This window comes from Lynx rufus, unplaced genomic scaffold (genome assembly GCF_022079265.1).
Source record: "Lynx rufus isolate CCGP_SWC_20201006 ecotype Redwood Valley unplaced genomic scaffold, mLynRuf1.p SCAF_15, whole genome shotgun sequence".
NCBI classification, from domain to species: Eukaryota; Metazoa; Chordata; class Mammalia; order Carnivora; family Felidae; genus Lynx; species Lynx rufus.
Genome location: NW_025814829.1, coordinates 353,580 through 375,126, shown reverse-complemented (window position 1 = coordinate 375,126; position 21,547 = coordinate 353,580). Strand labels below are relative to the sequence as shown.

At 41.9% G+C, this 21,547-nt stretch overlaps 1 protein-coding gene and 1 non-coding gene across 3 annotated transcripts in view; one reads left to right on the top strand and one right to left on the bottom strand.

The window, feature by feature from the left end:
* The window catches only part of ATF6 (activating transcription factor 6), a 203,248-nt gene that overhangs the window by 173,928 nt on the left and 7,773 nt on the right, over positions 1-21,547 (bottom strand). For both annotated transcript variants that reach the window (XM_047076498.1, XM_047076497.1), the window contains exons 2-7: positions 17,961-18,037; positions 14,534-14,621; positions 12,509-12,609; positions 11,054-11,183; positions 9,552-9,755; positions 1,696-1,916 (exon numbers count right to left, since the gene is read on the bottom strand). In XM_047076498.1, the coding sequence (XP_046932454.1) occupies positions 1,696-1,916; positions 9,552-9,755; positions 11,054-11,183; positions 12,509-12,609; positions 14,534-14,621; positions 17,961-18,037 (821 nt within the window). The remainder of the gene's footprint in view (positions 1-1,695; positions 1,917-9,551; positions 9,756-11,053; positions 11,184-12,508; positions 12,610-14,533; positions 14,622-17,960; positions 18,038-21,547) is intronic.
* Positions 15,374-15,458, top strand: TRNAQ-UUG (transfer RNA glutamine (anticodon UUG)). Its single transcript has one exon. It is a non-coding gene; the product is annotated as a tRNA-Gln (tRNA).

Genomic DNA, 21,547 nt, shown 5'->3' with positions numbered 1-21,547 from the left:
GGTCACTCGGTTGTGTTTAATGCAACAGAGGAGCAATTTCACTACTGGGCTGACACGCTGGGTTAATAAATTAGGGTGGACCGATCAGACAGTATTCGATAACCTTAAGAACTCACAGCACTTTAGGACTTTAAAAGTACTTTGCAATACCTGAAGAAAAGGTAGTGTGGCAATATTCACAGTCAGTAATATCTACTTTTATCTTAAAGAAAACACATGAGTTTGGCTTCCCAGTAACAATTTGAGAGAATCCACTATTAGAATGGTTATTTGACTTTAACTTTCATTAAACTTTAGGCCCATGATATTCAATTACTTCTTAGTAATAACGTGAGGTATTTTTGTACCACTTTTTAAGAAAGCAGAGTTAGCTGGCAAATGCTATAACTGGCTTCAGGGAGGCCAGATCTTAGGAAACTCTGTGATTTATAAATTACAAAAAAAAGAAACCTTCAACAGGCTAGAAAACCTGAAGATTTGCAAAGATGGGAAAACACCAACTAGTCACTGAGACAGAATTCCTAAGAGCAGGAAGTTATTACCCAGGGGTGAAAACCCTTCATAAGTCAGGACAGAAATATAAACCCTGATGAGAAAATAGTCTACAGACTCTTATCTGGGTCTTGCCAAAGACATTTCAATCAAGAGACCTGAATGAAAGAATCCTGTAAGACACTAGTATCTGCCTGGGCTGGGGAAGGGCTTGAAGAATGTGAGGAGAGGGCTCGAAAGAAGGAGTTACAGCAAAGTATGCATACGTCACTTTTTTTTTTTAATTTTTTAAGCTTTATTTATTTTAATTTTTTTTTTTTTACATTTATTTATTTTTGAGAGACAGAGTGAGACAAAGTGAGAGTGAGGGAGGGGCAGAGAGAGAGGGAGACACAGGATAGGAAGCAGGCTCCACACTCTGAGCTGTCAGCACAGAGCCTGACGTGGGGCTCGAACCCACAGACTGTGAGATCATGACCTGAGCCGAAATCTGATGCTCAACTGACTGAGCCACCCAGGCGCCCCAAAGCTTTATTTTTTTTTTTTTTTAACGTTTATTTATTTTTGAGACAGAGAGAGACAGAGCATGAACGGGGGAGGGTCAGAGAGAGAGGGAGACACAGAATCTGAAACAGCCTCCAGGCTCTGAGCGGTCAGCACAGAGCCCGACGCGGGGCTTGAACTCACAGACCGCGAGATCATGACCTGAGCCGAAGTCGGCCGCTTAACCGACTGAGCCACCCAGGCGCCCCCAAGGTTGCTTTATTTTTGAGAGAGAGAGAGAGAAAGAGAGAGAGAGAGAGAGCATGAGTGGGGGAGGAGCAGAGAGAGGGAGACACAGAATCTGAAGCAGGCTCCAGGCTCTAAGCTGTCAGCACAGAGCCCGACGCGGGGCTTGAACTCACGAACCAAACCATGAGATCATGACCTGAGCCGAAGTCGGACGCTCAATCGACTGAGCCACCCAGGCGCCCCTATACGTCACTTTTTATCAAACAACTTTAGCCTCTTTCAAACCTTTCGCTTGGATTCTAACAAAATAATCTGCCACCAAATAACAGATGTGCAATTCCAGCACATTCTTTTATTTGAGGCAGTATAAAATAATTTAGAAAACAGAAAGAAGGCAAGGAAAACAAAGCGTGTTTTGGTTCTGTTGGTTTTGAAATCAGGTGTGATAAAGCACTGGGTTTCAACACTTACATCCGAGCCCACATTTCTCACGGTGCTTTGTAGGACAGGTTTAGTCACAGAGAGTTTTCCATTCGCCAGGCTGTTGGCCACAGGGGCCGGCACCACATTCACCATGGGATTAGGTAGTTGCGTGGCTCCCCCGGTGACAGCAAGGACCGGGGCAGGAGAGGGCAGGACTCCAGGTGCCTGAAGCTGGACCACGGCAGGCGAAGAGAGCACTACTGTTGGACCTGAGTGCAGAAAGAAAGGAAGGAATCACAGCGTGCACGACCATTGAGGCAGAGGATGCCGAACACTCAGGTCTCTTCTGTGGCTGTAACAGGAAGATGACACTGAAGGGATTTAAAACCACCAATGAAGGGGGTGCCTGGGTGGTTTAGTTGCTTAGGCATCTGGCTCTTGATTTTGCAGGTCATGATCTCACAGTTTCATGGGTTCGAGCCCCGCACTGGGCTCTATGCTGATAGCACAGAGCCTGCTTGGGATTCTCCCTTTCTCCCTCTGTCCCTCCCCTGCTTGTGCTCTCTCTCTCAAAATAAATAAATAAACATTAAAAAAAAAAACAGAAACAAAAACCCCACCAATTAAAACATAATCAATAGCAGCACACAAACTTCTGTTGTTGTATTTTTAATGAAAACTAAATTTGTTCCCTTTGAAGTTATCATTAATAATGTATTTCCATATTTTTTCTCAACTGTATGCGTGCCAAACTTGGTAAGTTATACATAGATTTTTCTATCAACCTCTGAAATTAGTACTAAAAAATATTTTTCATATTGTAAGTAACAAGACTTTTATACTGAACACTGAGAGCCACGTATTTTATTTTATTTTTTAAATTGTTTTTAATGTTTATTTTTGAAAGAGAGAGAGAGAGAAAGAGAGTGAGCAGGCAAAGGGCAGAGAGACAGGGAGACACAGAATCCAAAGCAGGCTCCAGGCTCTGAGCTGTCAGCACAGAGCCCAACACAGGGCTCGAACCCATGAACTGCAAGATCATAACCTGAGCCAAAGTTGGTCATGGCTCAACTGACTGAGCCACCCAGGCGCCCCAAGAGAGCCATGTATTTTAAATTAATCGGATTTAGAAATACAACACCAAAAATATATAAACGGTGATTCAGTAACTCAATACTTGGAAAGACAGGAGCTACAAATATCAAAATGTTAAAACTTGCAGCAATATTTATAATAGCCAAAATACAGATGCAACCCAAGTGTGCATCAAGAGATGAATGGATGAGGATGTGGTAAACACACGCAATGGAATACATAAAAAAGAACGAGATCTTGCTGTTTGCAACAACATGGATGGATCTAGATAACATAATGCTACGTGAAATAAGTCAGAGAAAGACAAATACTGTATGATTTCATTCATATGTGGAATTTAAGAAACAAAACAAACCAACAGAGAAAAGGGACAAACAGCAACAAAAACCAGAACCTTAAATACAAAGAACGGGTGGTCACCAGTGGGGAGGAGGGTGGGAAAAGGGTGAGATAAAGGGATGTAGAGCACACTTCCTGTGATAAGCACTGAGTAATGTATAGAGTTGTTCAGGCGTTACCTGCACACCCGAAACTAGTAAGACTGTATGTTAATTAGACTTCAATTAAAAATATACTTTTGGGGGTGCCTGGGTGGCTCAGTCAGTTGAGCGGCTGACTTTGGCTCAGGTCATGATCTCACAGCTCGAAGGCTCGTGAGTTCGAGCCCCGTGTTGGGCTCTGTGCTGACAGCTTAGAGCCTGAAGCCTGCTTTGGATTCTGTGTCTCCCTCTCTCTGACCCTCCCCTGCTTATACTCTGTCTCTGTCTGTCTCTCTCTCTCTCTCTCTCTCAAAAATAAACAAACGTTAGAAAAAAAATTTTTAATACATTTTTTATAAAGTTGTTCATGATACCCTTGTTTAAAAAAAATGTTAAAACCATCTGAGATGAATTCGCAGCTAACAGGCACAGGAAACATAAATCCGTAATTTAAAACAGTCTGTAGACAATACCAACTCCCCCTACACACACAAAATGGCCTACAAATCTTTTCTCAATCCTCACATTCAACATTATTTTTTCAATTATGTTAATTGGAGAATCAGTATCATTAACCTAAAGACGACTCCTATAACTCATAACTGTGGTCTATTAAAAATCTTACTTGCCTGCTCAATGTTTCCTTTCAGATCCGGCCAATTTTATCAGGTGCTGAAAGCCTCCCCCAATATCCACAGCTGCTTGAGCAAAATATCTAACAAAATAAAGGTACTAAAGTAACCAGCAACTAAAATTACATAAATATTTATAATTCTTCTTTAAGGGGAAAAAAAAAGCATTATACTTTCAGACAGTGTAACATGACCCATGTAAAACTCAGCTCAGTATTTCAAAGGATCAAGGAAAACTGAAAATCTAAATAATACTTCGGAACACCTGTTTGTTAAGAACACCTGTCTTAGCATAAAAAAAAGTCACATCTATTAAATCAAAGTCTTTGTTTCAGATGGCCTCAAAAAGCATACTAAAAGTAGAATTTAGTTAATAGCATTACATCCCAGATAAATTATTAAATTAGCACAAAAGATGTAAAAGTAATACGTACAATTTACTTGGACAAAAATGATCACTAAACATTTTTATCTTCTTTTCCCTTGGACTCCTTTTATGAAACAAAAACGTATAAAATAAGGAAATGACTCAGAAGCAGATATAAATATGCTTAGACCAAATGTGCAAATATAAAAATAAATTAAATAAATAGCATGTGACCAAATGTCAAGTTTTTTAGTAACACTTGTTAAGAAACCACAACACTCATTATTAACTCATCATTATGTAAAACTTCAACCAAGGGTTCCCACCCTGAATATAAGTATTTTTCTTTAACATCAAAAAGTATGGGGCAACTGGGTGGCTCAGTCGGTGAAGCATCCAACTTCAGTTCAGGTCACGATCTCACAGCTCTTGGGTTCGAGCCCCGTGTCAGGCTCTGTGGTGACAGCTCAGAGCCTGGAGCCTGCTTCAGATTCTGCATCTCTCTCTGCCCCTCTCCCTCCCTCCCTCCCTCTCTCTCTCTCTCTTACACACACAAAAGTAAATAAATATTAAAAAGAAAAATTTTTTTTAAAAAGTATCATGGCCACCCAAGATGGTCAGGGCTGTCCATTCGGTTTCCGGGGACTGAGAAAATACATGTTGAGAAAAGGCTATTAAGAACTTAGTAAAAATTTAAAATAAATCTGTAGTTTATTACTCGGAACTATAGCCACAAAAATCTGAAAACCCGGAGTACAAAGATATATAAAACAAATTATTCAATGTATAGAAAATGCCTGCCCCCTATATGGGTTTGCAGATGCCTTTTGCACAATGCCCAAGGCTACCACTCCCACCACCCACACCTTAGGTCCACAGTTTGTAGGCTGGGAACCACTTGACCTAAAACCATACTTCGAGAAAGAGCATTATTAGAAGCAGTGTTCCACATCTTGTGAGTTTCAAAAGTACAATAAAAAGGTCCTGAAATGAAACACTGTTCGGTGAACTTTGGGATTATTCCAAAGACAAGACGGGTAAGTGTAAAGCGTTAAGTCATTTCAAAGACAGGGATCATACTTCTAGTTCCAGCTAACACATGCAGGAGGCTTCGGGATATTTCTTCAACTCAGAAGAATAACCCAAGTCTGTCCTGTCTGTGGCCTAGCTGGCAGCATCCCCTTGCTGAGAGAACCACATCAAGGAGTGAGGAGACAGAGCACCACTGAGGCAAGGTCTGTGGACCGAATGTGGCTCCGAGTCCAACCAGGCCACCGCCGCCTCCTGTTTTCTGTAACGCACGTCAAGCCCTCTCATCCCAGGGTACACAACTATCCCCAAATCAGCTAGCATCTAAACCGAGGATCCTCTAAATACTCCAGGCCTGCTTGGGTCTCAAGACTGAACGGGGAGAAATTTCTATTACAACGTGTTCAAGAAAAACTCTCAGAGTGACTTGCTAAACACGGACCCAAAGGTGCTCACAGATCGTAAAATGTAATGCAAAGAACTGTTCTGGGCCTCAGTTAGCAGCTGAACATAGTGACGGCTGTTCTTAGCGTGGAAACGGTCCAAAAGGACATACCAAAAGGCTGTTTATCCCTTTCAGCCTGCTCAAAATCCTCTTAGGCATTACACGCAAATCCCCCTTAACAGAACATGGCTAGATTCAATGCTAAATGCTTCTATGTATGACTCATCGATTGTAATAGTTCTTTCTTGTCAATCTTCTTCAAAGGCTTCAAACTATGTATCCAGCATTGCTGAATGCCTACCTTGTCTAAAATAGGACAGCTATGCGACCTGGGGTAAATAATTTCTCTGTGTCTTAATTTTCTCCTCTGTAAAATGAAGATAATAATAGTCCCTATCCTCACAGAGCTGATGTAAGGATTCAACAAGATAATGCACTGAAACACTTATAACAGTGTCTGCCACACAGGAAGAACCTCAATGTTGGCTGTTATTTATCATTAACTGCCATTTCTGCATAATAATAGCTTCCATGAAGGGTACTGCATGTATTATTAATTCATTAGTTCTCATAGTGACTGCTATTTAACTGTTTACATAAATGTGTTAACTCCCAATTAGAATTCTTGAGATCAAGGGGCACATCTCTGCGTTCTTTTAGCAGCAACAAAGTAGTATCGTGACTAATTACAGGCCGTGAGCCAGACCCACTGGGCCCAGGTTCTGACTCTACCTCTCATGAGCAGAATGACCTGGGGCAAGTTATATCACTTCCATCGTCCGTTTCAATGACTTGCGCTATCATCCACTCAAAAAGCCCAAGACAGGGGGTGCTTGGGTGGCTCAGTCGGTTGAGCGTCCGACTCCAGCCCACGTCATGATCTCGCAGTTCGTGGGTTCGAGTCCCGCATCGGGCTCTGCGCTGACAGCTCAGAGCCTGGAGCCTGCTTCGGATTCTGTGTCTCCCTCTCTCTCTGAGCCTCCCCTGCTTGCACTCTACCAAAAATGAATAAACATTAAAAAATTAAAAAAAAAAAAAAAAAGCCCAAAACAGGATACATTCTGCTCTATCCTTCATTCCCCTTCCAAACCACCCAATCACCAAGCCTGTGATTCTGCACTTTTCCATACTCGCACTCTCTATCCTGGATCTCCATTCTCACTGATACAGCAGGCTTTCACCAGCCCTCACCTGCACTCCTCCTAACAGTCTTAGCGGACTTAGGGGCAGAAATTGTTCCAGGCAGACAGAACGGTCTGAGCCAAGAAACTAGGGAAAACATAAGAATTCAAGGGACAGCGGCCAGATTCATCAGGCTAGAAGAGGAAGTTGGGTTTATAAAAAGGAGTGATTATAATGTAAAATTAGAAAACGAAACTAGAGCCAAACCATGGTGCGCTTAACTTCCAAGTGAGAGAATTTGAACTTAATCCTGTAAGAATTACTTCTCTTTTAATAGTAAAATATTTACTGCTGATACTTATGTTGATTACCTGTAAAATGCCTTTCCTGTATTTCCCCTCTACCTATTTCAAATAAATGGAAGACATACTTAAATCTGTATGTTTTAATAATACCAACTCTCTAGATTGTACTACAAAAACAGACAAGCACCTTATATTAGCACCTGTTCCCCAAACGTAAGTACTATCTTCAGATAATGGGAAGGCACTGACAGTCTGAATAATGTGTGATTCAGGTTTCTGAACCTGATAACCTGCTCAGAAAAGAAGTTTGTCTTCTATCACTCAAGCATGATCCGCTAAGAGCAAATTCTTAGCAATACCCTTTGCTTTACACACTTGTCATAATAATGTCAAGTGTTGCTTTGTATACTTGTGTTTTAATACATTACAGAACTATAACGAGGTTCTTCACAAGTTTAAATTCTTAGCCTTTGGGAAGATACAGACCCTTCTGAAATCCCGATAAAAGTTTTGGAGACTACTCCTTGAAAAATCCACATATACAATAAATCTTACATCTTATTTCAAGGAGTTCATGAACACTTTACATCCATTCACAGACCACAAGCATACCCATTCTGTAGGACCACTATTTTTCGCACGATAAAGGCAGCAGTTCTGACCCTGCACTGAAAGCACAGGTATCTCAGGTTTGTCGGGGGGGGGGGGGGGGGGTTGGTAGAGATTGATGGATTTTTCACTGGCTTGTCCAGTCTCCCACCTGGTTCTCTTTGTCAATGTCCTATTGTTCACGACCTTGGAATAGAACAAAACTAACAAATTAACTAGAAATCAAATTTATGACCTTTGCTCTCATTAAAACTTGCTCTTCTTGCTCCAAAGAAGTGAATGAACAACCCAGAGCTGGGAACAGCGCCATAAAGACAAGTGTAACAATGGTGGTTTGTTTATAACCCATGCCCCATTAAGACCTAGTCCTAAATTCAGGGAAAGAACGTTAAACAAGTTTTCCTTTACTCTTGTGTGCACATAGCAATATGAAAAGAGTGATAGGCAATCTGCCTAAGACATCTCCATGTGCAAATGATTCCTGTATCTGCACAGTTACCAAATCCTCTAACATGAACTTCTCTCAATAACTTCTTGCAATGCTAGATGTAATTCCTGCAGAATCAAGTATGTGAGGCCATCTGGTGGATAAAATATAGAAACACACACATTCTTAACTACATGAAGACAAGCATTCAGATTCTTGTCTTTTTTTCTTATTTTATTTTTTTACATTTATTTATTTTTGATAGAGACAGAGGACAAGTGGGGGAGGGGCAGAGAGAGGAGAAGACACAGAATCCAAAGCAGGCTCCAGGCTCCAGGGTCCGAGCTGTCAGCACCGAGCCCGATGCGGGGCTCAAACTCACAAACCGTGAGACCACGACCTGAGCCGAAGTCCGACACCCAAGCGACTGAGCCACCCAGGCGCCCCCAGATTCCTTTCTAATGCCCCTACTCACGATCATGTTTACCAAACCATGTTGCCTCTGCAGAGACTAAGAGCCTGATCCTTTTGCCAAAACTCACCTATTAGACCTGTAATGTTATTTTACATGCTGACCTGTTCTTAAAAACGAGAGTTCAGGGGCGCCTGGGTGGCGCAGTCGGTTAAGCGTCCGACTTCAGCCAGGTCACGATCTCGCGGTCCGTGAGTTCGAGCCCCGCGTCGGGCTCTGGGCTGATGGCTCAGAGCCTGGAGCCTGTTTCCGATTCTGTGTCTCCCTCTCTCTCTGCCCCTCCCCCGTTCATGCTCTGTCTCTCTCTGTCCCAAAAATAAATAAACGTTGAAAAAAATTAAAAAAAAAAAAAAAAAAAAAAAACGAGAGTTCAGGGGCGCCTGGGTGGCTCAGTTGGTTAAGCAACTGACTTCATGATCTCATGGTTTGTGAGTTCAAGTCCCACATCGGGCTCTCTGCTGCCAGCGCAGAGCCTGATCTGGATCCTCTGTCCCTCCCCTGCTCGTGTGCACTTTCTTTTTCTGTCCCTCTCTCTCAAAAACAAATAAACGTTAAAAAAAAGTTTAAAACAAAAAACAAGAGTTCATAGACACAAAAACCTCAAGATGAAATGATACCAAGGAAGTTTCCCAGATTTTCTTCTTCATTACAAGTGGCTATACAAAATCACAAGCCTGACAGTTATTTTCCTAACTAAAACTGTAAGAAAAAAGACGTATCAAACATAACTCATCTGGAGAGCTATCTCCCTTGTTAGGATAGGAACCACGTATTAGTCATCTCTGCGAATCCTCAAAACCAAGGACAATTCCTGGCACTCAGCGTGTGCTCAGAAATTATAACCCAAGATAAAACAAATGACATGACGCAACCTTAGTGCCCATCACTTAAACACACGCAGCCTCAGATTCTACTCAGGTACCTTTAGCGGGTGCAGGATGTATGCTGATAATTGGTTGCTGCTTTGCCAATGGCATCAGTGTTGGCAGTGTCTGAATTATGATGGTTTTTGCTGGAACGCTGGAGTTTGTCTGAGTCTTGGGTGCTGCTGGAAGTATTAAAGGCTTGGGCTGAATTGAAGGTTTTGAAGTCATCTGAATTTTTTTCTTTGGAGTCATTCCATTTGCTGGAGAAAATCCAAACAAATCACAAATCAATCTGAAAGCAATTCCCAGAACACAGCTTCCATTATACACCTTTTTCTACACATTATCTTGACTTCTTAGTAAGTATCCTCAACTGGAGTTTAAGCATAGCCACTCTAGATCTTACTGGACTCAAGAAAGGTCCTTAATCTGAGGTCTTCCCCTTTTCTTTTCAGGTACAATTGATATATAACCTTATATTAATTTCAGGTGTACGACATGATTCGGTATTTGTATCATGTAATGATCATCACAGTAAGTCGAATTACCACGTTAGCACAGTTACAATTTTTAGGATGATAATTTTTAAGATGTAATCTCTTAGCAATTTTCTAATATGCAACACAGTATTATTAACTACAGTCACCATGCTATACACGACATCTCCATGACTTATTTATTTTATAAATAGTGAGAGGGGCGCCTGGGCGGCTCAGTTGGTTGAGCGACCAACCTCGGCTCGGGTCATGATCTCAGAGTTTGTGAGTTTGAGCCCCGCGTCGGGGTCTGTGCTGACAGCTCGGAGCCTGGAGCCTGGAGCCTGCTTCAGATTCTTTGTTTCCCTCTCCCTCTCTCTCTCTCTGCCCCTCCCCCCACTCATGCTCTGTCTCTATCTCAGAAATAAATAAACATTAAAAAAAAAAATAGGGGCGCCTGGGTGGCTCAGTCGGTTAAGTGGCCAACTTCGGCTCAGGTCACGATCTCGCGGTCCGTGAGTTCGAGCCCTGCGTCGGGCTCTGGGCTGACAGCTCAGAGCCTGGAGCCTGTTTCAGATTCTGTGTCTCCCTCTCTCTCTGCCCCTCCCCTGTTCATGCTCTGTCTCTCTCTGTCTCAAAAATAAATAAACGTTAAAAAAAATATATATATACATATAAGTAGTGAGATCTTCCTTTGTGACCAAGCTGCAGCGTTGGGAAGGGGACATATGAACTGGTAAAGGAGAACAGCTAAAATCACTGAATAAAGCCTAAAGATTAAGAGGTAATAAATGTCACAACTAAATGGCCCTCACAATCAATATCTTTAACTGAATCTTTGGATTCTCTCTTGAAAATGATGAGGCCTACTTCTACTTCAAAGCATTTTTCACCTATAAAGACAAAACAACCAAAGAAGATGATTCCCTGCCTTTCCTCTCCACATTAACTAACCGTAACAAACAAAACAGGTCCACTCTTTTAAAACCAAAAACCCAGCTTAATAAACATGAACTTAATCCAACGTTTTCTTTTCAAAAACGGAGCCTCAGCTCAGTCCAAGTTAGGACGTGGAGTCATACCAACTCTGCTCCTAGGGCCAATGATGGGCTTATCTTCTTTCAATGGCTCTGCCGAGGAGGGACTATGAGAGCTTTCACCGTACAAGGAAAGGGGAGACATCTGGGAAGCAGAAGACAAATCCAACTCCTCCTGTAGCAACATGAAACACAAACAGATTCATGCAGAAGCATACAGTCCTTGAGCAGAAAATTGCTTAGAGGGGCAAGATCCATACATAAGCAGATAAACGCTTCAGGACAACTTCAAGGCAAAGGTGTAATATATTTGAAACTTTGTATACTAAGTACTAAGAGTCTGGATAAATAAGCATTATCCATCAACACTAGGGAAAAATAACCCGAACTGCAGAGTATTCTATGTTATTCCTCTCATATTAAAGATGGGAATCACTGATCTGCTTCTACGTTTCCTCCCACAAGCTTGGTATTTATTTGGTTCCTAGCTATACAAACATTTAGTATATGATAAGTCTATGGTGAAAATGCCAATATCCTTTCCCCCCAATCTCCTATTCAGTCTTACAAGAAACTCAAAACAAATAGTTCTTACTAATTTTTATTCTTTATTTATTAATGCCATCTTTGTCCCAAATGTTTTGAAAGAAAGACAAACACTAAAAGGAACAGGGCTATTTTATTTAATGGATGAATTGGTAATACAGAGATGTACAAAGATAACATTTTCCAAGTCTTAACATTTAGCGGATCTGTCTCATTTTGTTGGCATACGGAAATTTAACATAGGATAAAAGTAGCATTTCTATTTTGAGAGAAAAAGATGTTACATATAATAATAGAATAGACATACATAAATACATCATACCATCTTCAAAATACTCTGTAAGAGTATTAAAAGGAAAATTAAGAGGGGCGCCTGGGTGGCTCAGCAGGTTGAGCACCTGACTTGATTTCGGCTTGGGTCATGATTTCACGGTTTGTGGGTTCGAGCTCCGCACTGGGCTCTACACTGGTGGCGTGGAGTCTGCTTGGGATATTCCCTCTCTCTCTCTCTCAAAAATAAATAAATAAACTTAAAAAAATATTTTTTTTTTAATTAAGAGAATATTCGTTTACTCTAAGCATAACATAGGCTCCCTTAATTTAAAACAACAACAACAGAAACCCAGAAGCGATAAAGGAAGAAGAAAGAAATTTGAACAAACAGTAATTAAAATATTTTATAATAAAAAATAGACGGGGGGCGCCTGGGTGGCTCAGTCCGTTGAGTGCCTGACTTCGGCTCGGGTCATGATCTCACAGTTTGTGGGTTCGAGCCCCACGTCGGGCTCTGTGCTGACAGCTCGGAGCCTGGAGCCTGCTTCAGATTCTGTGTCTCCCTCTCTCTGCCCCTCCCCCACTTGCGCTCTGTCTCTGTCTCTGTCTCTCAAAAATAAATTTTAAAAAAACTTCAAAAAAATTTTTTTAAAAAATCACAGTAAAAGACTGGCTACTTACAGGAACGTGCTGGGTTGAAGAACAAGAGTCCACGGACTGAGGAGAGGAGACTGAACAACTCGAAGAGGCTGGAGAAGGTGGCTGAGGCTCTGCCTTAATGCCTTTAACGGAGAAACATGGAGTAAAAATTTTCCCGCTGCACCAAACAAACTCAGAATACAGTTAGGAGGAAAGAAGGTAAAATCTACTCTTAAAATCCAATCACATTGAAGCTAAGGTCACCAAAACACATCATCGAATGTAAATTCAAGATGCAGAAAACAGTGAATCGAGTAGGCTACCATTTGTATAATAAATGATATACGTGCATATGTATGTATCTTCCCTCAGGTGCACTAGTTCTCTGGAAGGATAAACATGAACACATCGGTAACTGTGGTTGTCTCTGGGGAGAACGTGCTGGCTGAGGAACGGCAGCTGAAGGAGACATCTTTCTACCATACAGACTTGTCGGACCTTCGGAATATTATACCATACGCAAGGTTCGTCCAAAAATCACTTTTCGAAGTATAGGAAATCGGCAACAGGTATTTTGGAAAACACTCGTGGCAGTACGATTAAATTGCACATACTGTTCACATCTTTCGAGCAACTACAGCCGAGGCCACGTTGCTGGGTGTCAAGTCTGCGACAGGGTGGGAATGAGAGAGGGCACATCCCTGCAACAGACTGCACTGTCCAGAGTTAGCTGCAAAATCTCTACCATCCCTCCTAATCTTGTAATGTCATCTTGCCCTTCCCCAGTGAGAAGCAGCATCTGTTTCCCTCCGTTTGAAGCAAGGAGGTCTTAGGACTCCTTCCATCAACAGAGTATAGAAGTCACGCTCCATGGATTCCAAGGCTGGGAGACATTAGGCAAACGCAGCTTCTACTCTGCGTGCTGGAACACTTAGATCGGAGCCTCTGAAGGCTGACTGCGTGAGACCACCAAGCTGAGAGCAAGCTCAGCCGCACAGAAAGACCAGGTGAGGTGCTCTGACACTCCTGGTCATCAAGTCATTCAGGCCAGGCAAGAGATAACGCGAGTGAAGAGATATTGAGGTAATTCTAGCCCCCAACTTTCAAGCTACTCCAGCCTTTCAATCTTCCCAGTTGCGGTCTGGACATCACATGGCGGAAGAAAGCCACCCTTGGCGTACCCTGTCCTGACTCACTGATCCTGGGAGCATAATAAAACGGTTGTTGTTTTAAGCCACAAAGTTCTAGAGTAATTTGCTACCTGACAATAGTAACCAGAACACCGGCCTTGGGTAGCCCATATTCTTTGAGGGAAGACGGGTATTGAGCAAGACACAGGAATATATAAAATGAGGGACTGGGACATGCAGGGGTGGGGAGGACTGCAATTTGGATGGGAGGATGTGCGGGTGACTGACTGACTCACTATCTCTCCGCGCTAAGTCTACCTCCTATTTATAGTCTGCGACGCACATTATTAAGACATGTCCCAGCTGGCTCCCTTTTAGGCCCCATCAGTGGGAGACACTAGAAGGACGCTAAAGTGAAGAGAGGGGAGAAGGGGGTTTCTTCCTCCTCCCATCAGCTTCATCCCAGAAGTGACAGTTTCCTCCAGGTCCCAGCCTCTCTGAGCACATCCCAAACGTACTTTATCAGGGTTCCTTAAAGATACTAGCATCAGCCAGGGGGGTGCCCCTTCCACAGAAGCATGTGTATCAGATGCATGGGACCCCTACACCAACTTCCCAAGTTCGGGTAACCCCAAGCTTCTTCTCTTTGATTCCCTAAATTCTGCCTGGTTCTCAGACAGGCTAACCTCTTACAGAGATACTGTATATAATTCAAAATCAAGATTTTGGGTATGAATTCTCAATTCATTATGCGACTAAAACATTCCATTCTGGCAAGAAACTTATATGTGCCCTGCCACATCAAAAGTAGAATATAGTGTCCCTGGGATTTTTGACCCATCAAAGAGCCCAGGAACCCCACCTAGTATTGACTGTTACCAAACTACAAAATAAAATGGATCTGTTTAAAATATTTACCAGTGAAATACACCATTACCTGTACAGAACTGGTTGTTGATGTCCAAAATGCCTGTCTCCCAAGGCATCAAATCCAAGTCAAAATCAAGAGTATCAAAATTATTTTCCTGTAGGTTTCAGGAAAAGGATATCAGCAAAAGGATATTAGAAGAATAAAAAGATCTAGAAATCAAACCTCAGACACAATTGGCCATAAATAATATAACTGCTACTACCCAACTTCATAACGAGACTTCAGCTGAATCTTCAATTATATCAAATATTAAAATGGTTATGTAAGCAAGAAGAGATCCACAGAAAAATGGACAATTTTCTTTTTTCTACTATACAGTACCTTTTCAAACTTCTAAAATAAAATTTCTAATTTTTTTTTTAATCCTAGAAGATAAAACTAGGTTTCTCAAAATAGAAGTCAATACAGTTCTTAGAGGCACTCTTAAAGTTTTTTTTTTTCATTTAGATGACAATGTTCCTTACTTAAATATAAGCATATTCTGGGTCATCTGAATAGCCATCTTATACTATTATACATAAATAAAGAACTGTCACATGATTTCAGAGCCCTCACAGGTGTTTGAGATCAAGACAGTACTATTATCTTAAGTGTCTAGGGTTATGGAGACAAAAACAGAAGTAAGCAATATACAAATAGTACTACAAAGTTCAAGGCAGTTAATATTAACTTAATGTGACAGATAATAAAACAGCAACAGTAAAGAAAGTAAGCCTCAGGCAAAAAATAAAGATTAATCTCTTAATTATTAACAACCATTTGGTAATAATTTCTAAAATCATAGTATTTCACAACGTCTACTTTGTGGTTTATTTTTATTGAGAACAAAAGGAGAGAAGGTGGGGTGCCTGGCTGGCTCAGCTGGTTGAGCATCTGACTTTGGCTCAGGTCATGATCTCCCGGTTCATGGGTTCGAGCCCCATGTTGGGCTCTGTACTGACAGCTCAGGGCCTGGAGCCTGCTTTGGATTCTGTGTCTCCCTCTCTCTGCCCCACCCCGCTCACGTTGTCTCTCTCTCTCTCTCTCTCTCTCTCTCTCTCTCTCTCTCTCTCAAAAATGAGTAAACGTTAAAAAAAAAAAAATTTTTTTTAAAAAAAGAGAGAAGGAAAACAGTTTTATCACACCGCCCTTAACTAAGTGAATATTGGTGCAAGTTATATAAAAAGAATGTATGGAAGTTCGTGTGAAAAGAAAGAAAAAACTACTTAAGTCATGAAACAATCATTTTTTAAATCAATCCCCTTTGCTTTTTTCTCTTATTTGAATCTACACATCATGAAACTAAGCAACCTCATACTTTCAGCAACCAAAAACATCCTTAAACTTTGTTGGCGTAAGTAAATTAAACAACAAAGCCTACCTGAGTGCTATAGTAGTTTTTAAACATATAATAGTTTTTAAACATATAATAGTGGACGTGACCTACTTCGGAGATGCTTCTCTCAGTCTTCAGCCAAAAAAGTCAAATACTTTTTACAGCCTAAGAATTCTATCTGGTTGCAAACTTAACAGGCCTATTTTATGTAAAGTGAAACATATTTATACTTCTCTATTCTGGTTTTTCAATGACTTCTCATGGAAAAATCTACTAATGTGTGAAAGAAAAATGACACAATTTTAAAGGTAGAAAGGGCCCTCAGAAACCATCTAATCCAACCCCTTCATTTTATACTAGAAATACCAAGGAACTGAAAGACTGAATGCCTTGTGGAAGGTAAGAATGGTATAAAATGAGAACCATCTATCCCTGAACCTTTCAAATTTACTACAGTGTTTCTTGATGGTTTTAGCTGGAGAGGCTGTAAAAGAATACCAGTTGCTTTGGCAACCGCCCAATATTTAAAGCCAATTTAGGGGCTCCTGGTGGCTCAGTCAGTTGGGTGACCAACTCTTGATTTAGGCTCAGGTGATGATCTCACAGTTCATGAGTTCAAGCCCCACATCGGGGTCTACACTGACAGCATGAAGCCTGCTTGGGATTCTTTCTCCCTCTCTCTCTCTCTGCCCATCCCCCTCTTGCTCTGTCTCAAAAATAATTTTTAAAAACAAATAAAGCCAATGTAATCAAGAGACCAAATTCTAATTTTTTTTAATGTTTATTTATCTTCAAGAGAGAGAGAAAGGATCTGAAGCAGGCTCTGTGCTGACAGCAGAAAGCCCAATATGAGGCTTGAACTCACGAGCTGTGAGATCATGACCTGAGCTGAAGTCAGATGCTTAACCAACTGAGCCACCAAGGCACCACCAAGAGACCACATTCTAAAACACCTCACAAAGCAAAGCCATTAAAATTTCATGTACTGAGGGTACATTGGAATTCTCTCTCCCCTTCTTTCTGCCCCTCCCTGACTCATGCTCTCTCTCTCAAAATAAATAGCTTAAAAAAAAGTTCACATACTGATTTTTAAAAATCTATCCTGGGGGCATCTGGGTGGCTCGGTCAGTTAAGCGTCTGACTTAAGCGTGAGCTCAGATCACGAGCTCACGGTTCATGAGTTCGAGCCCCACACCGGCTCTGTGCTAACAGCTCAGAGCCTGGAACCTGCTTCAGATTCTGTGTCTCCTCTCTCTCTCTCTGCCCCTCCCCTACTCACACTCTGTCTCTCTCTCTCTCTCTCTCTCTCTCAAAAAAAAACAAAAAAAAAATTTGTTTTAATCAATTCTATATCCTACTCTCTTCTAATGATTCATACTAAAACAACTGCTAAATTATTCTTTGAGAAATGTCTGAGAAACTCACTAAGTAAGCACTACGTATTTTTATACTCAGGTTAATAAGGGCTTAAAACGTAAGTAACAAATCTCCAACCTCACTGATGTACATATAAAATCACTCTGTTCACTTTCCAAGTGAACAGCACCTCATCCATTAAAGAATAAGACAAAATAAGAGCTCCATGGGCCAACGTACTATGTATGAACACAAAAAAGACAAAAAAAAAAAAAAATACTTTTGAGGATTCAACGTGCTCTGATAGCTTTTATACAGACTTCTAACCACTCAAAGGCAAAAAATAAGGATATGTCTGAGTTTGAGAGCTTTCTACACTAAGGATACATAACTTTTAAAAAGGAAGTTAGTAAGTTCTACTTGAGTGGATCCACGACTCACGTATACCCTTTAACGTCATCATTTCCCTTATGCAGCAAAGTATCTATAGAAGCCAAAAAGTAGGCAGTGAACTGACTTTTCCAAGTCACCCAACCCTGGGGCCAAAGTAAACTTAGAACACAGGTCTTCTCACGCCAAGATCAATCCAATTTCTACAATCCTGAATTTACTGAGTAAAAAATGGCTGCTGATTTTCGTACTTAACACTAAGTTATTTAAACTTTAAATCACTGGCCTAAACCTGTCATCCCGAAACCATCTTGCAGTGATTAAAGATTAAATATCACGTTACTCAGTCATTCCCCTCTAGTGAATACTTACGTAAGTTTCCTTTGTCGTGTCCAACTGCAGGCCATCAGTGTCTGTGAAATAGCCAAATTCAGCAAACAGAGTAGAATCTTCGCACAAAAGAATAGAGATTAACTGTCAATTCAACGTCTCAACAAAAGAACTAAGCGCTGTAACCCAGCTCTATTGGGGTCCTCATCAGCCATTGCTATTACTGATAAACTCTAGCCGTGTGAATGACAACCAATTCAAAGCTGTTTCTAATTTATGTGTTGTTCCCGCATAATTATTATCTTGCGATCTAAGTCCTTACACCAGGGATTAACAAGTTTTATGTCGGGTCACAATGGACTAAATGGTAGTAACTTTCTGGAACATTACTAACACGAATTCTGAGGCCACAGCTGGACTCAGCATGAAAATGCACTGTGGCTGATCAGCAGCGACGGTAGGAGAGGACTACGGCAGCGTATGTACTATGTATTTGTCATCCAAGCCTTAAGTGGCGGGTGCAACCAACTTTCTATCTAAACAATCAAGGACTCACTTGTCTAAACCGTTAAATTTATTTCAGCAAATCTAACTAATTCTAATTTCCCAGTAAGATTTCATCATAGGGGCGCCTGTCTGATTCAGTCAGTGGAGCATGTGACTCTTGCTCTCGGGGTCATAAGTTCAAGCCCCATATGGGGTGTAGAGATTACTTAAAAACAAAATCTTTTTTAAAAAAACTGCAATAGGGGTGCCTGGGTGGCGCAGTCGGTTAAGCGTCTGACTTCAGCCAGGTCACGATCTCGCGGTCCGTGGGTTCGAGCCCCGCGTCGGGCTCTGGGCTGACTGCTCAGAGCCTGGAGCCTGTTTCCGATTCTGTGTCTCCCTCTCTCTCTGCCCCTCCCCTGTTCATGCTCTGTCTCTCTCTGTCCCAAAAATAAATAAACGTTGAAAAAAAAATTTAAAAAAAAAAATAAAAAAATAAAAAAACTGCAATAAATTAAAAAAAAAAGATTTCGGGGCGCCTGGGTGGCGCAGTCGGTTAAGCGTCCGACTTCAGCCAGGTCACAATCCCGCGGTCCGTGAGTTCGAGCCCCGCGTCGGGATCTGGGCTGATGGCTCAGAGCCTGGAGCCTGTTTCCGATTCTGTGTCTCCCTCTCTCTCTGCCCCTCCCCCGTTCATGCTCTGTCTCTCTCTGTCCCAAAAATAAATAAACGTTGAAAAAAAAAATTAAAAAAAAAAAAAGATTTCATTATAAACCAAGCAACTTATGGACATAGAAAATATTCTTCAATAAACGAAGTTGCAACTTCTTATAGGCAAAGGTCAAGGCGCTGACAAGGCCAAAGGCAGCTGATTACCACACAACCTGTAAAGTGTCCACTTTCTCTAACATTTTTGGAATCTCAAGAACTTCAGTTTTCCAAATCGCAGTTTGCTTTTATACCCCCTAGGGGGCGCCTGGGTGGCTCAGTTAGTTAAGTGTTCAACTCTTGATTTCAGCTCAGGTCATGCATGATCTCACCGTTCATGGGATAGAGCGCCGCATCGGGCTCTGTGATGACAGCTTGGGATTCTCTTTCCTCCCTCTTTCCCTCCTCTGCTTGCATGCTCCCTCTCTCACTCTCTCTCTCTCTCATTATAAATGAACTGAAAAAATTCAAAACAAAAACAAACTTATCCTCCCCAGTACCATGCCACTGAAACTGCTCTGGGATTTCCTCACTTATAACATGTACAGGAGCAACACTACCCGTCTGTCATTAACTCGGCCAATGACACAACCGTTTCACCAACCTACACCCAAATAATGCCTAGCAACAAATTTTGTGTGTAGTGATAGTGAAAGGTTATTCACACGACTCTCACAAAAGGACTGCCTCGCACTCAGCGGCAGAGCCGCAAACACAGAAGTAGGTAACTGTGGCCGTGTGCCTTACACGGCGCTTGAAACCCTGGAAAGAGTCCTCTCTACCTGCCGTCTCTCATTTCTCTTCTCCCACTCTTTCTGGAGGCTACATTAACCAAGCCCCTCTCCCACACACAAATGGTTATTAACGTCACCGATGATCTCCATATTGCTAAATTCAACGGCAGGTTTAAAGGTCATCGTCTTGACCTATCAGCAACATTTGACAGAGTTGATGCTTTCATATTAACTGAAACATCTGCTTCACTTGGCTTCCAAATCACCACAATCACCTGGTTTTCCTTCCACTTCACTGCTTGACCCTACCTTGCCGGTTCCTCCTCATCTCCCAGTGTGAACTCGTCCCTGGGGGCTTAGCATAAACTCTTCCATCTATTCCGCTCCCTCTGTGATCTCAGCTGAGTTCACAGCTTTAAACAGCGTCTACATGCCAAGGATTCCCAAATATACATGTCCAGCTCATACGTCAAGATGCATGTACACACACAATACACCTCTTGGGTCATCTCCTCTTGGAGGTCTCAAACTTAGCACATCCAAGACTTAGCTCCTGATCACCACCACCACCACCCCCACCCCCCGCCAAATCCCCTACTGCTTTGTCCTCATCTCAGTCAATGACAATTCAATTCTCCTGGGAGCTCAAGTCAAAAACCCTGCTCGGAGTCACTGTTTAGCTTCTCTTCTTCACTCTCCATATTCAAACCGCCAGCAACTCCCATCAGTTCTGTCTTAAAACTGTATATCCATAATCTGGCTTCCTACCTTTCCTTCCCATTCTTCCTTCCCCTCCCATCTTTCCTTTTCTTCTGTACCCTTCCCAACACTGAGATATCAGCTTCTGAGGAAGCAGGGCAACGAGCGTGATGGGGCTCTATGTGTCATCATCTGTGGCAACGTGCCCGGCGTCCAAGGAAATGGGATGGTGTGACAGAGGGGGCGGCCCAGTGTCGGTGGCAGCATGCTGGGGCTGCCAAGGAAATGGGGCAGGAGGTGGGAGAACAAAGAGGCAGATGGAAGAGGCAGCCTGAGTGTTTAAGAGAATGACGACACTGAACAAATACCTTCATCACCTGAACAAGTGATCAAATACATCTAAAATAACCAGAGCCAGGTTTCTCACTATCTAAGAAAGAATTCACAAACATGGAAAGGAAAGAGCCTAAAAGAACCCTAAGATGTTGGACTGGCAGGGGAAGTATTAGTATGAACCCATGTCTAAAACATATATGTACACAGAAGACTTGCAGATGTTTTTATACGTGTGTGTGCACGCGCGCACACACACACACACACATTTCCTAGTTCTGTGGGCTGAAAGTCAGAACAGTGATATCGCGGTAGCAATGAACATACTGTGTGCTCAGATCTTGGACGCTAAATGCCATCCTCCACTAAATGGAAGTCCACTAAAGAGCTCCTTGGAGAAATGGCTGATGCCAAAGCTGAAGCAGGGAAAGTGCAAGATAAGAATGGAAGATGCTGTGATGCCAGAAAATAAGGAAACTCTCAGAGAATGATTGGAGTATGTCAAAAGAGTAAAAGAGCTAATACGAATGGACTCCCGCTGGTCAAACTGGGGAAAATGTGAGCACCAAAATAAAAAGGGAGTATCAGATTTTAACCCACTGAATCAAAGAGAGGAGTCATAATGAAATAAATACATATATATATATACACGCATACATACCTAGAGAA